Genomic DNA, 15,008 nt, shown 5'->3' on the forward strand with positions numbered 1-15,008 from the left:
GAACAAGATGTCTGCACACCTCTGCGTGCTCTCAGGTGCTCAGGTTTCAGCTTCCCTCTGTGGCATCATCATCCCTGCACTTTGGTAGCTGCCAGCTGTTTTTCCTGGAGCAGGAGACTCCTGGCTGAGCACTCGGCCTGACTTGAGGAAATAATGCCTCCTTGTGGAGAAATAGCTGAGAAGGTGGATTTTTTCTTCATTCAATAATGTATGTAAAACAGAGAGAACAAATGAAAATTAAAAGATTAAAAACAAAACTGTAACAGACACATAGAATGAGTACAGCTGCACATGGAATAAAATAAAGTTAATGGATGAGAAGTTCCAGTAAAGCTGAGTCAGATTTGTCAGGCTTGTGATAAGGGTTGCTGGGATGCTGAGCTGAACAGCAGCATGAGACGATGCAGGATTATCCCAGGCTCCAAACCCTGCCATAGCTAACCCTAACCCTTCTCACCACAAAGCTACAGGGTTGAGGAACAAACTCTGCCAACATGAATTCCGAGAGGCAATTTCTCAGATTCCCTTTGCTCAGTCTTATCTACTGCTTCATGCATGAACTCACAAATCTCCACAGACGTGGAAGCTCATTCATTTCTGCGAAACCTACCAGGATGTATTAGATCATGAGAGGCTCCACTCCCATCTTCACCAGTTTTGTGAATTGCAGCTTTGTTCGGGTGTTAAAGCTTGAACCTTGGCAGAAGAGCTTGACATATGGATCTGCCAATGTGTGTATGTGTCGGAGATAGTTACAACCACTTTGACCACACTCACCACTGGCACTTGGAAGAACCCAGTGAAAAGGCAACACAGTCCTCAGGCCACAAAAGACTAACCACCTCGGCTCCAGAGCCGTCTTTCCCAGAGCCGTCTTTCCTCCAGGTCTTTTGGCCTATCACTCCCATCATCCTTGGACCATTGTTCATGCTGCCTGGGCCTGATTCGAGCTATAATTTAAAAATATATATCTGGAAGGCACCAGGTGGGGGAACACACTTATAGAGAGTCAAATGGAAACAGTTTTCTCCCTCACACAATGCTAGAACTCTCTGGGCCATCCAACAGAGCTGAACATTGAGAAATTCAGTTACCACTTCATACAGTTAAACATACTTAAACACACACACAAGAGGTAGTGATGGTCACCAACCTGGATGGCTTTAAGAGGAGATTAGATACATTCATGGAAGATAGGGCCACCAATTGGCTACTAACCACAGTGGCTCTTTTACCAACAGTACCAGAAGTGGTGTGCCTCTGAACACCAGTTGATGGGATGATGTCCTGCTAGCAGGCTTCCCAGAGGCACCTGGCTGGCCACTCTGGTAACTGGCTTCCGGACTAGATGGGGCCTCTTTGGTCAGATACAGCCAGCCTCTTCCATGCAAACAGGAGTGCCTTTCAGGGGGGGGCATGACAGAGGGGAACAAACACTGGGAGGAGCAACTTCCACAGAGATCTTTGCCCCATGGCCAGAAGCCAAATTGTACAAAACATCAAAGGGTCAGATTTGGAATCCAAAGGTGAACAGAACAGGAACCAGACACTAGGAACCCTGAGGTGGGAGTCAGCAGAGCACCATCTATGGGGGACCCAGTACACAATGGTACCCCAGGCCACCACCTCCCACTGGTATACCACAACCCAATCCCTACATTCTCATGAGTCAGGAAAGAAAGCCATTTTCAAATTATTTTACTTTTCTTACATTACACTGGGGCTTTTCTGACATGCCTCCAACCACCAGCAGTACCCACGATTTTTAATAAACATTCAGTCTAAAGAAGAGTCCAACAAAACTTATGTCATAACTTTTGATTGCCCTAATAAAAACACTATCCTGTTGTTCTTCTGATCCAATGCAGCAGCACACACTTCATAAACACTTTACACCTTTATTTTTCTGGACTTTTCAATTGCAAAATCATGTATCATCCCCCTAAAGTTTATTTGTCTTGCTAGTTTACTCTCAAAAGACAAAGCACACAAAACAGCCAGGTGACCTAACTGTTCCTGCCTAGTGTGTGGTTTGAACTAGACATTCCCCAAACACATACTTTGGACTTGTCAATCCGCCTAGCAGTGCTGGCTCTGTCCCTGGGATGCATGTCCTTGATTATTATGCTTTGCCCCTTCCACAAACTTGTACCTTCTTCCTTGTGCACAACAAAGTCTGGATCAGGCCAAAAGGGGCCCATCTGGTCCAGCATTTTGTTCTCACAATGGCTAGGCGTATGCCTGTGGGAAGCCCGGAAGCAGGACCCCAGCACAAGATCCCTCTCCCCACCTGTGGTTTCCAGCAACTGGTATTCAGAAACATTACTGCCTCTGGCTGTGTAGGCAAAGCAGAGAGTTTGTTATAAAGGGAAAGATAAATGTTCTCTCTCAAACAGCATGTCCTAATTTTACTACCCAAGCTCACTCTCAGAGATAGGGAAGGGCCTGGCCCCACAACTCACTGTTCATAATGTTGTTTGTCCTGCTCTAACACGGCTTCTGATTGGCTCCAGCAAATCTCACAAGATATCTAGACAATAGAGGCACAGATAATGTCCATAAATATCCTCAAGCATAATCTACAATTTAGCCTCCATTTCTTTTCCATGCAGCAATGGGAATGTAGCCTAACCTGCCTCCATCACAGATCTCTGGACCCTAATAAACTGTACCATTTCCCCTAACTGACCTTCTAATACTTGGGCCTGAAATGAAGGGGAGTGAGGCATGTAAGGAGTGAGGGAAAAGGTGCTGGGAGATTGAGAGACTATGGAGCAAGCTCCCAGGCCACAACAAGACTCCCAACTAAGAAAAGCTTACTGTACCTCGCATTTCCACATCATGTCAAGCAACATGTCAAGTAACCTGAAGATACACAGCCATTATGCTGGTGGAACAGCTGCTCTAGCAAGTGCTCAGCTGGGAGAGAAAGCCCAACTCCAGAAAATGCAAAAGCAAACTCCAGAAAATGTTAAAAGAACTGGCGTCCCTAACATCCCTGACACAGCACACCAACCAGAGATGATGGCCTAGTCTCCATGTGATATGAAGAAATACCATAGCTTTGCATGAACAAGAGAGCATGCAAGTGAGTGCATGAAGCAAAACTCCCAGCTTCTTATTCCTCCCTTAATCCTGCTGCCACTATCATGTTACCCTAATTGAAACCATAGTTTGGTTTAGCATTAAACCATAAGCTCAGGTTCAGATGTATCTCCCAGTGGCTATGGCCAGTGTTAGTAACTAAAATATGAAAGCTAGGAGCTAAACGGCACCTTAAACCTAGGTTATGGGCACAACAACGGAATGTCTAGGCTCCCTTTTTTATAACAAGAATGCAAAGCTGAAAATGAATGAACCGCAGTTAAAATATTATATTATGTTCATTTTTGACATGGTCTAGTCCTTCCCCTGCTGACCCCCCTAATATTCTTAAGAGGATCTCTTCTTCAGTCTTCAGAGAGTAGTTGGAAGTGGGGATGCAGAAAAAGGTGCTCCTTTCCTTCCACTCTGTAGTTTTAATCTGAAATCTTAGACACAGACAGTACTGCACCCAGAAACTGCTCGCACTAATGAAATTCCCTGTCGCAAAATGCGCCTAGAACAATGGGAGTTTCCAACACTGGCTAGTGGCTTATCTGAACAGCAGTACCAAATGAAGGAACTCTGTGGTTTAGTCCACAAAGCAGAAACAAACAAGTTCAGGATGTTGCTGATTCTAATTCACCTGGGGGAATTTTCATCAGTTGAAAAGGATGTTGTCAGCACAGCTATGGAGAAACATGAGCAAATGCACACACCGGTTCCTGTGGAAATTCAATTACCCCAAGGGAAAGAGAAACCAGTAGGAGAACACTTCAATCTCCCAGGACATTCTATACAAGATCTCAAAGTAGTTGTTCTATTACAAAGGAATTTCAGAAATAGACTGGAAAGAGAAGCTGCTGAATTGCAACTTATTACCAAACTTAAAACCATGGAGAGACCTGGTCTGAACAGAGACATTGGATTCTTATCTCATTATATATGACAAAGCCATTTTTCACCTTCTCACCCCTTGCTTTTTCCTGTAAGACCTATTGCAGTCGTTAAGAGTCCTCAACAGGCTCATCACAGCTATCTGCCAATCACCCATTCCCACCACCCTTCTGAGTAATACCCCTCCCCACCTTCTCACTATATAGAAGGGTCTGGTGACTTCTGTTTCTGTGTATCTGAAGAAGTGTGCATGCACACGAAAGCTCATACCTAGAATTAACTTAGTTGGTCTTTAAGGTGCTACTGGAAGGAATTTTTTGTTTTGCCCAAGGGAAAGCATGCATTATGCATGGCATATGCTGGCTGGTAAGGTCTGGCATGTCCCCATGGTCCCTCAGGAGGCAACACTGCACCAGGGTGGGACTCCACCTGACACCCTGGTCCACAAATGTATCTCGAGGGAAGTGGAAGGGTCAGAACTCAGGAGTCAAGCGGGAAATGAGTACAACAGCACTAACCCAACTTGTGTACCCAAGCAGGTGGTATCCAGAGGCATGTTGCCACCAATACTAAAGGTAGTGCAGAGCCATTATGGCTTGTAGCCAATGGACTCAGTCTCTGTGTAGTTTGAGATTAATAAGAAGCTGATCAGGAAAGCCCTAGGGGGATTCAGGTGTGCCGGGTTACATTAAATGAATTCCATCCTTTGGTACTAAAGCAGGTTGCTGAGAAGTTCTGTGTATCATGTCTGAGGAACCCTGCAGAACAGGTGAGGTGCCTCAGGACTGGGAACAGGCAGCTGTTGCTCCGAATTTGATCCCTCAAGAGGACCCTGTCTAGTCAGTCCTTGCTGACTCCTCCTCTGCAGACCAATAGGTTTCCCCAGCCACACTACCATCACCACACCTGGATTAAATTTCAACTTGTTTGTCCTGGCCCATACCACAACTGCCTCTTCCAGATGGCCTCTCTGGAACCAGGAAGTGGAAAATGGAAGCAGAGCAAGTTATATGCACACTGATGACGTTGCAGCCCAAACCTTAGTCACAAGTAACAATAGTTCCACTTTGCTCTGCCCTCAGACCACACCTGGGGCTATGGCGGATATACAGACAGACTGGAGCAGGTTCAGAAGAGAGCAAGAAACATGTTCTGAGATGTATAGGGAAGAAGCCCTATGAGGGAATGTTGAAGAGATTGACCATGTTTAGGCTGGAAAACAAAATGGGTGGGGAACATGACTGCACTCCTCATGGACCTGAAGGGCTGCTACACAGAAGAGGGCAGAAATGCATCTAATGGGGCTAAAGGGGAGGTTTCGGTTTAACACTAGGAATAACTTCTTAAGAGAGCAGAGACAAAAGAAACAATGGCTCTGGAAGGGATCACTGGGTGGGTGAGCTCCTCTCCCTCCATGTAAGTATTGCGTGGGCAACCACCTGCTGCAGGAGCTTCTAGTTCTGGTGTTCTCTAGATCGAGGAGTGGGTGGGAACACACGGCCAGCAAGACACACACACACCCCTGTAATAAAAAAATTAAGGTCTTTTATATATATAATAAATGTTCATAAGTGTACTAACCAAGCATGTACAATATGTGGACCACATGTCTGGAGCAGCACAGGAAGACTGCCCTGAAACCATTTTAACTCCCAAACTGACCAAATGTTTTCTCTGCAAGGAGGGAGGGGGTGAGAGAACCTTCCCATTGTCTCAGGAATTGGGAAATCACCATCTCAAAGGAATGGCCAGACTACCAGGAAAGTCAATCAGATAAGGCATTGTCAGATAACTGTGGCAGTCTGGAAAAAACAACATTCAAATTTCTGTTGTAGACCACCTTTTCTGTGATGTAGGTGTTTGTGGGGGTTACACCCCTTCAGTGATGTATGTATGATGTATGGAGGCGAGGTCTTGAGGTCTATTGTAAGGGCAGGCATACCTTCTTTCTGGGTCCTCCTCCTTTCTCCTGCCTGTGAGGGGAGCACCCTGTTGCAACAGTTCAATAAAGATCAGGCTTACTATCTGATTTGCTTCTATATATTCTCTGGTTGGCCTGTTATTTTCTCCTACCGATGGAAAACCTACAATGGACTCTTTAAGGGCTCTTGTGTCCCCCATAAGGGAATAAGGGCAGATTTTGCTTATTACACCCTTCTGATTTTTCTAACACAGATCTTATTAAATTATTATTATTTTTTAAAAAAATAAAGGTACTTTTGGGGTGGGTTAAAAACGTTTATTATTAATAGCACTTATTAGTGGCTTTATTTAAAGAAGTATCAAAGCGGTTTCACAATTTAATTTCATACTATTATTTAATAGCCTTGCAAATACAAAAGCAAAAAGTGCTCATAGTTCTGCCCCGCCCCGCGCCCTCACGAAGGCTGGACTGGTTGAGAGTGGCTCACGACACCCCTGCAGTGCAGGCCAAGATGAATACTGGCCTGGAGGGCGAAAGGGCCCCTTTCAGGAAAACGAAGCGGGGGCAGGAAGCTGAAAAATGGGTCACTGGACGAGGGGAAGCGGGGGAAGGGGGAGAGGAAGGCGCTGCTCAGCAAGACCTTTTTCCCCCGGTGTGGAGGCGGAGCGATTACGGCCCATCCGCGCGTACGTAGAGCCAGGGCGGCGCTTAAGGAGCGTCTACCACGCTACGGCGGAAGCTCCTAGTCGGGGGGGGGGTCAGGCGACAGCGGAAGTGACGTCTAAACTTGTGTGCTGACATGCGTAGTGGCGTCCCACCTGGCTTCCGATTCCGGTTTGTTCTGGACAGAGCTTCCGGCAAGAGCTTGGCGTCTGTATTTGTGTGCCTGGTTCAGTGAGGGCTCCTTTCGACAGACCCTGAGGAGGAGACACCGCCGCCATGTCGGGCTCCAGCAGCGCCCTCATGAAGCAGCCCCCGATCCAGTCGACGGCGGGGGCCGTCCCCGTCCGCAACGAGAAGGGTGAGGCGTCCTGGGGCGGGGAGCGGGGCATAGGGGGAATCATACGTATCCTGGACGATGGGGGGGGGGCTGAGCTCTTCTCCCCCCTGGGGCAGGAGTTGCGGGGGGGGGGGGGCGCCCTGGGGCAGGCTCAGTTTCTCCCCTCCTGACCTCTCGCTCCACTTCCAGGGGAGATCTCGATGGAAAAGGTGAAAGTAAAACGCTACGTCTCGGGGAAGCGGCCAGATTATGCCCCCATGGAGTCCTCGGACGAGGAGGACGAGGAGTTCCAGTTCATCAAGAAGGCCAAGGAACAGGAGCTGGAACCGGAGGAGCAAGAGGAAGAGCTGGCCAGCGACCCCCGTTTGCGCCGCCTGCAGAACCGCATCTCAGAGGATGTGGAGGAGAGGTGAGGGGCAGCAGAGGGTTGAGGGCAGAGTTGCTTGGGAGGTTGCGCTTGGCATGAAGTGGAAGAGGACAATCTGTGGGGGAAAGGCTGTGATCACTTGACATAGCAGAGGTGTTTTGTGAGCTGCGTGCCATTTTGTCACGTTAAAAGTGGGTTAGTGTAAGTAGAGCTTTATTTGTCTCATGAAGCACCTGCCCAAACAGTGTTCTTGTGTCACATTCTATATTGCTTTCCTTGATCTGCTTGTTTTATTTTCTTTGATCATATTTTGTGAGTATTGCAATTATAAAAACCAGTAAAAAATATTACAAAAAGGTGGGTGTCTGTGTTCTAGGCTGGCAAGGCATCGTAAGATTGTGGAACCAGAAGTGATAGGGGAGAGTGACTCAGAAGTGGAAGGAGAGGCCTGGCATGTGGAGAGAGAGGACACCAGTGAGGAGGAAGAGGAGGAGATTGACGATGAGGTATGAGCAGGCCTGAGGAGCTACATTTTCCAGTCTTGGTGTTGGGTTCTGAATCTTGGGTGGAAATGTGTGTAGTTGGTCTCCTTTATAATGTTTTTATTTTGAAATCTTTAAGATGATATATTAATTTCCTGTTAAAGCATTCCTGTTTCGTTTGTATATTTTATATATGACATTTATTTTGGATGTTCTAATGTAGGATGTAAACCGCTTTTTTTAAAAAAATGATAAAGCAGTATAGAAGTGAAATGATGATGATGAAGTTTACAAGAGACTCCTTGCTCTTCAAGGATATGGGCACTTTCCCCAGTTCTACTTGGGAGATGCTGATGGGGACCATTGAGCTATGGCCCTTTTCCAGATATGAACATATGAAAACTGCTTCATACTGTGTGGGCACATTGGTCTATCTAGCTCAGTAGATCTACAGTGACTGGCAGCAGTTCTCCAGGGGCTTAGATAGGGGCCTCTCCCAGCCTTACTTGGAGATGTTGGGGATTGAACCTGGGACTGCATTTATGCAGATGCTGTACCACTGAGCCCTTCTTTCTTGATAGGAAATTGAACGTCGCCGTTGCATGATGCGGCAGCGTGCACAGGAACGTAAGAATGAGGAGCTGGAAGTCATGGAGGTGGAAGATGAGGGCCGTTCTGGAGAGGAGTCCGAATCAGAGTCCGAGTATGAGGAGTACACAGATAGTGAGGATGAGACTGAGCCACGCCTGAAACCTGTCTTCATCCGCAAGCAAGTGCCATCAGTCCTGGGCAGGGGGGGGGGAGGCTGGTTTCTAAAGCACAGTTGGTAGTTAAGAGCCTTCGTGTCAGAGCTTCCTGGCTTGGGCTACTTTCAGGGTTTCCTTCTGTTGACAACACATAAATGCAAGTCTGCGGGATGCTTCTTAGGAGGTTATGACAAGGGAGGCGATTGGTTCTAGTGAGCAGACAGTTTGGCTTGGGGGGTGGTTTGAGTTGATCTCCAATGTCTTCTGCAGGAAGGACAGAGTCACAGTCCAGGAGCGAGAGGCCGAAGCACTGAAACAGAAGGAACTGGAGCAGGAGGCCAAGCGAATGGCTGAAGAGAGGCGCAAGTACACCCTGAAGGTATTGTTAGGAAAGGCAGGTCCATGGGTTTCAGGGTTAGAGGAGCCTGAGTACCCCAAGACACTCACCCTCTGTTAACTTGCTGTAGATTGTTGAAGAAGAAACCAAGAAAGAGTTGGAGGAGAACAGGCGCTCCTTGGCAGCCCTCGATGCTCTGGACACCGATGATGAGAATGATGAGGAAGAGTATGAGGCCTGGAAAGTGCGGGAGTTGAAGCGCATCAAGCGGGACCGAGAGGAGCGTGAGGCGTAAGTAAAATAGGATGTGGCACAGTCCACTTGAGGAGGGAGAGGTCTTCTGGGTTGCTCCAGTCAGGAAGAAGAGGTTGCTCGGGTGTGGGTCTGATCTTGCTGGTATCCATTGCCCAGCTGACGGAGTCTTCTGCAGTGAGCAGAAAGTTGGGGAGTGGACATCCGTAATTGAAGTGGAATGGATTTAGATCCATCCACACTTCTGGAGAGGGATGTTTACAGAGATCTCCTGTGCAGAATCAAGTGTCTGGAGTGAAGGATATGTTCTGCTTCACACAGGTTAGAGAAAGAGAAAGCAGAAATTGAACGAGTGCGGAATCTGACTGAGGAGGAACGACGGGCTGAGCTCCGAGCCAACGGCAAGGTCATTACCAACAAGGCGGTGAAGGGCAAATACAAGTTCCTGCAGAAGTACTACCATCGGGGGGCCTTCTTCATGGTGAGTTCCCAGTCAAAGCCCTGTCATTGAATACACAGCAAGAACTCAATGTGCACTGGAAAGGAAAGGAGAGTGCTATCCAGGATATAGCCGCCATGGGGAGAGGGGGGCTGAATTAGATCACTTCTCTCAAGGAGTCCCTGAACAGTGGTGTTCTTTTCTGTTTAGGCTATACTATGCAGACCTTTTCTCCCAAGGCCAGCCTAGGGATGCTTGGTAGAATAAGGGTGGAGAGGCTGCTGTGAGCAAACATGTCTTTACCTACCTGCTGTGCTCTTTGTTCTCTAGGATGAAGATGAGGATGTATACAAGAGGGACTTCAGTGCTCCAACTCTGGAGGACCACTTCAACAAGACCATCTTACCCAAAGTCATGCAGGTACATGAGAAGGAGGGGGTTCTGTTGTTTGGGCTCAGAGCCTCAACTAGCTTTGGCTTGCTGGTGTTGTATGCATGTTCCCCCTCCAACCAGAATTCCAGAAGGGTTGAAGTAAAGTGAATTCTCTTTGAAGCTTCTCCATTTATTAAACTCTTTCCTCTGCAGGTGAAGAATTTTGGGCGCTCTGGACGAACAAAGTACACCCACTTGGTAGACCAAGATACAACCTCTTTTGACTCTGCATGGGGGCAGGAGAGTGCACAAAATACCAAGTTCTTCAAGCAGAAGGCAGCTGGTGTGAGGGATGTCTTTGAGAGACCCTCTGCCAAGAAGCGGAAGGTTACCTGAGTCATCAAGAATAATTTGGGGCACTGTTAGGATCTTGCTGGATCAGTTTTGCCCTGTTTCTGTGGCATGGGACTATAGATTATCAAAGGCCTGGACCCACTTTTTCTGTCATCTTTGGATGGAGGATTTGACTCATAACCATAACCCGTTTTTAAGGAATTAGCACCAGCTCAGCAGGCTCATCGTTTCCCTTGAGGTATGCCAGCTCCCTCTACAGCCTTTTTTAGTTTTGGGAGGCATTTGCCTATTGTAAATATTTCTCATTCTCTTTAGAGGCACTGTAGGGCGGGGGGAGAGAAAAGCAAGGTGACACCTGTATTAAATGTATTTCTTACCAAGTTGCTGTTGTGGTAATGTTCTAACAAGTAGGGATCCTGTTGTGGCAGATGTGATGCTCTAATAAAATAGTCAGACCCACTTCTAGTAGAGAGGGGGCTTGGCAGTGCTGTGTGAGAAACACATTTTGGAACCTCTCTGGCTTATGGGCAGAATTAGGCTCCACACTCATAGGACATCGGTGCGGGATGTAAAAGCTATGAAAGCACAAACAGAAGCTTCAAGTTCTTTCTAGGTACAGCTTCCCTTTGGTGCTGTTTAAATTGGCAACAACTGGATATGGCCCAGCACCCCAGTGTGCAAGATGCAAGTTTTTAAATCATCTAGGTATAGTTTCCTGAAAAAATTCAAAACTGGCCTCCTGTTCCCACAAACCCGTTCATTTTTCTGAGTTCCATCTAAAGGATTGCCGATAGTAACTTAGGAAAATTCCAGTACTGGTACTCAAAAATAATGGCTATGAGGAATTAAGGGCCCACCGTATAGTTTACAATGCAACTCTGCCTACCCAAACTGGAAAGGGGGGGGGGAGCTGCCCACTGGTTGATTTCTCTTCATGTCTCCTGCATGTCACTCCACTGTTTCTCCTTGTCTGGAAAAGAACACCCAAGGGCTTTAAAAGTCTGAATTTTAGATTGAATTTTGCAAGTTGTTGTTTTAATGTTGTTTAACAAAAGGATCCCTGAATGAAAATAGGGCACCACTTTACCACCACTAGTCCTTCAGTCAGCTGAGGACCACCCTGGGATCTTCAGATGAAGGGCAGTATACAAATGATGATGATAATAATAAACATCTTATAAACCACATTAACAGCAACTTCAAAAAAATTGGATTATTTATTCCAGCAGCTTTAAAATATCATATGCAAAGAACAAGTGCAGAACAGGCCAAAGAGAGGCTATCTCCTTCCCTTGCTCCCCAAAAGTCCATCTAGCAGGTGGCTCTCAGTTGGTGAGGGTAATCAGTGCTTCCACCACATTCCCCATGTGTTCTCGCAAGCTGCGTTCTGCTGCTGCCCTGGATATTTCCATCTCGTTCATCTGTAAGGAAAAGAAGAAGATTCTTTACCAAGAGGAAACAACTAAAATGGCCTGTAGTGACATCAGAAAGCAGCCTCTGTCAATGCTGAGCCATCACCCAAGCGGTCCAATCAACACTGCTAGACTCACAATCAACTCCAAATCTTCTTTCTTGATTGTGACTTTGGCCAGTTCTTTTTCCCTGAAGCGGAAGGAAAGAAAGAGGAATTAGGACTCTTATCCTGCTCCACTTTCTAGTAATATAATGCCACCCCGTCCCCACTCTAAGTGCTCTGATAGGGCAGAATAGGAACTACACATAATAAAAACACAGCTCTGGCTTTCTGCAACCAAGCACCGCTTCACTGGTGTGAAACAGCTCCCCCCATTAATGTCAAGTGCAGCAAAACAAGCCTAACACCTAAACAGTTTTAGAATATGGAAATGTGTCCTTAAACAGCAGTTTAGCATGTAGACACCATTTCACTGTGGTGTGATGTTCATAAAAAAACTGCTACCTCCAAGCTTGTCATGGTTTTTAATGTTTTAATGCTGTAAATCCACCCTAGGAACTTCAGGTGAAGGGTTGATAATAAATTAGCGATAATAGTATGCATGCACATCTGGCTCTGAATTATGTTTACACATTCTGTGTCACCTCTGCAGCTCTGGTTGAAGCAAACAAGGCTGCTCTCCCTTAGCAGGAGATGTAAACAGGGCACTCACCGCTCCTGCTTTGCTTTTTGCTCTCTGGATCTTCGATCTCCAATCACTGACATTGCCTAAACAAGAGAAAGCAAATTAAACACACACCCTCAGACTTTAATAATAGCCAGACCAAAATCTTGTACCTTAAAGAGCAACCAAATTATCTCACAGTGGCACTGTGGGTTAAACCACAGAGCCTAGGACTTGCCAATCAAGGTCGGCAGTTCGAATCCCCGCGATGGGGTGAGCTCCCATTGTTTGGTCCCAGCTTCTGCCAACCTAGCAGTTCAAAAGCACCGTAAAGTGCAAGTAGATAAATAGGTACCGCTCCGGTGGGACGGTAAATGGCGTTTCCGTGCGCTGCTCTGGTTCGCCAGAAGTGGCTTAGTCATGCTGGCCACATGACCCGGAAGCTGTACGCTGGCTCCCTCGGCCAATAAAGCAAGATGAGCACCACAACCCCAGAGTCGGTCACGACTGGACCTAATAGTCAGGGGTCCCTTTACCTTTTATGAGCTTTTATGTAACACAAGTATAGAGAAAAAACAACCAGATGGCAGTGAAATTCAAAAAATGTAGACAAATGGCAATGAAGTACAGTTTACTTAATTTAATACACTTAACTGGGGTGATGATAGGCCTGGGTGATGTATCACTACATTGCCCAGGACTGGTTTGAGGGCCAGAGTGCAATGGTGCCTTCACCTGGCAGTATATCAATGTTTGGTTGGTGATACATTGCGATATTGAAAAGCTGATCTCTCCCAGCCCTAGATGATGGAGCCCAAATAATTCTAGGTAGTCAAAATCAAGCAGTCTACGAAAACTCCAATCTATTCTTTTCTAATTGGGTGGATGGGCAACAGAATGGATGATGAGATTCAGTGCATGTCAATTCACAATGATACACTTTTGGGTAGAAGTCTGGCTGTGAACTACCCTGAAAATTAGGCTCCCTGTCACTGAAAAGACCTTGTGCTCCTGATCACTGAACCGCTGCTGTTGAGGTATGTAAAAAGAAATTGGTGCAGGGAGTTTCTAAGCTCAATGTGCACCTGAAAAAACACAAGTCTCATGGTTATGCAAAAGTTCCCTGTGGAAGAAATTTCCACACCTAGAAAATGTGGATATTCTACAATGCAAATTTGAATTGTATTTTTTTAATGTTGACTGCAAGGAATGTTAGGGAAAGGGGTTGAAGCAGATGGTTCAGATAATAATTTGCTGGTGCATCAATTCCTTTTACACATCACAGGTACTGTGTTAAGGCAGTCACAAGTACTGATTCACAAATAAAGCACAGGAGGGCTATTTTTAATCATTTATATTAAAATATTTTTCAAACCAGCTTACAACAAGTAGTACAACAAAATACCAATTAAAAATAGTGTGAGAAGTATAAACAACAACAGCACTGAAACAAGCAAAATAAACTTCAAAACAGCAGGGATCAAATCAAAAAGTCCTAGATTAAAATGACCATCCTTGAGAATGTTAAGGGAAAGGGTGTGGATCTCCCTAGGTAGAGAATTTCACAGCTGTGGTACCACCATCAGGAAGCACAAGAGTTTCTCCTTGTTTCTCTTTGCAACAGCCTGATGGAATGGCAGCTGCTACATGGCAGATGCAGGAAGCAAGGCTGTTTCATCCTCTCTGGTAAGAGACCAGTGCCATTTACCTCTTTCTCTCTATCCCAGCTGATCATTATGAGTACTACTATGTAGAATTGGTGCCTACTTGTCTTCTTGCTTAATTTTATTCCTGTTTGCAATGTGCCTCTTAGACTGTAAACCTGCTGGCAAGGACATCCAACGAAACTACTGGGGCGGGGAGTCTCTTGTCTTAAACCTTGGGCAGGCTCACAGAAGTGAAAGCAACTCTTAAGAACAGAAGTAGGGAAAAACAATTTTCTCTGGTGGGCCAAATAAAAAAATGGCCACACTCACCCCAGCGTCTGCCTACCTGTCAATCACCTGATGCCATATGACATCGGGTGGATCTGAACCTGCCAGATATCTGCCATGCCCTCTTACAAATGCGATGGAAGAAAAGGCCCGCACAAGACTGGCATGAGGCGTTTTGCTGTCTGAGGAGGCGAAACAATGGGCTCCCACCCAGAGCACCTCGGGAAAGCCAAATAGTTCCAGCCCCAAAGACAAAGGACACCGCAAGCAAAAGTCCCCAAACCGGCAGTAAGAGAGAAATAGCAGCAAGGTGGCAGGGCAGGCGATGCTTGACACGGGCGGTCCAGCCATGCTTGCAGGGGCCTCGGGCAGCCTCCACACGTGCAGGGTTCCCCGTTCCCACGTACGGCGCTGGGGCTCCAAGGGGCCCTTCGGCAGCGGTCCAGTCCAGCCGGCTCCGCCCCGCCCGCAGTCACCATGACAACCAGAGCCCCCCAACGCGGCCAAACGCATGCGCTCATCACCGTTTCCAAGTTGGAGCTCTGGATCTCTTTTTCCTCCGCGTAGTCGGTGACGCGCTCGAGGTCGGCCGCTCCGCTGTCGTGCTTCCGCGGCTTCTCGGCTGGTCGCTCTCCGCTGCCTGCCGAGCCATTGGGCTCCGCTTCTAACTCCAGCTCGACATCCCCTTCAGCCGCCATCGCTCCGTCTGCCTTCCGCACTCGTCACGTGGTAAGTCGCGCTTCCG

General features: G+C 46.9%; 2 protein-coding genes across 3 annotated transcripts; one reads left to right on the forward strand and one right to left on the reverse strand.

Moving 5' to 3' along the window:
* Positions 1-6,696: 6,696 nt before the first annotated feature.
* On the forward strand, positions 6,697-10,631 carry MFAP1 (microfibril associated protein 1). Of its 2 annotated transcripts, none has more exons than XM_083710777.1 (9): positions 6,697-6,923; positions 7,092-7,311; positions 7,646-7,775; positions 8,333-8,520; positions 8,768-8,876; positions 8,965-9,125; positions 9,408-9,567; positions 9,856-9,945; positions 10,111-10,631. In XM_083710777.1, exons 1-9 carry the CDS (start codon positions 6,842-6,844, stop codon positions 10,291-10,293), a joined length of 1,323 nt encoding a protein of 440 aa, XP_083566903.1. In that variant the 5' UTR covers positions 6,697-6,841; the 3' UTR covers positions 10,294-10,631. The 2 variants fall into 2 exon arrangements, with proteins under 2 accessions (XP_083566903.1, XP_083566902.1); XM_083710776.1 differs by having other exon boundaries at positions 6,730-6,923; positions 8,333-8,524; positions 8,772-8,876.
* An 818-nt stretch (positions 10,632-11,449) lies between these two features.
* On the reverse strand, positions 11,450-15,007 carry HYPK (huntingtin interacting protein K). The gene is made up of 4 exons (XM_083710778.1): positions 14,788-15,007; positions 12,378-12,433; positions 11,802-11,853; positions 11,450-11,672 (listed from the first exon to the last, which is right to left on the reverse strand). Exons 1-4 carry the CDS (start codon positions 14,959-14,961, stop codon positions 11,577-11,579), a joined length of 378 nt encoding a protein of 125 aa, XP_083566904.1. The 5' UTR covers positions 14,962-15,007; the 3' UTR covers positions 11,450-11,576.
* Position 15,008: the final 1 nt, after the last annotated feature.

Source organism: Podarcis gaigeae (assembly GCF_964106915.1).
Source record: "Podarcis gaigeae genome assembly, chromosome: 14".
NCBI lineage: Eukaryota > Metazoa > Chordata > Lepidosauria > Squamata > Lacertidae > Podarcis > Podarcis gaigeae.

Excerpts from the sequence above, each read along its gene's own strand:
- HYPK (XM_083710778.1), bottom strand. The coding sequence starts at position 14,961 with ATGGCGGCTGAAGGGGATGTCGAGCTGGAGTTAGAAGCGGAGCCCAAT. Across the intron at positions 12,434-14,787 it reads AGAGCTCCAACTTGGAAACG|GCAATGTCAGTGATTGGAGA; the intron begins GTGATGAGCGCA and ends TCTCTTGTTTAG. Across the intron at positions 11,854-12,377 it reads CAAAAAGCAAAGCAGGAGCG|GGAAAAAGAACTGGCCAAAG; the intron begins GTGAGTGCCCTG and ends CTTCCGCTTCAG.
- MFAP1 (XM_083710777.1), top strand. The coding sequence starts at position 6,842 with ATGTCGGGCTCCAGCAGCGCCCTCATGAAGCAGCCCCCGATCCAGTCG. Across the intron at positions 7,776-8,332 it reads AGGAGGAGATTGACGATGAG|GAAATTGAACGTCGCCGTTG; the intron begins GTATGAGCAGGC and ends CTTTCTTGATAG. Across the intron at positions 9,126-9,407 it reads GACCGAGAGGAGCGTGAGGC|GTTAGAGAAAGAGAAAGCAG; the intron begins GTAAGTAAAATA and ends TGCTTCACACAG.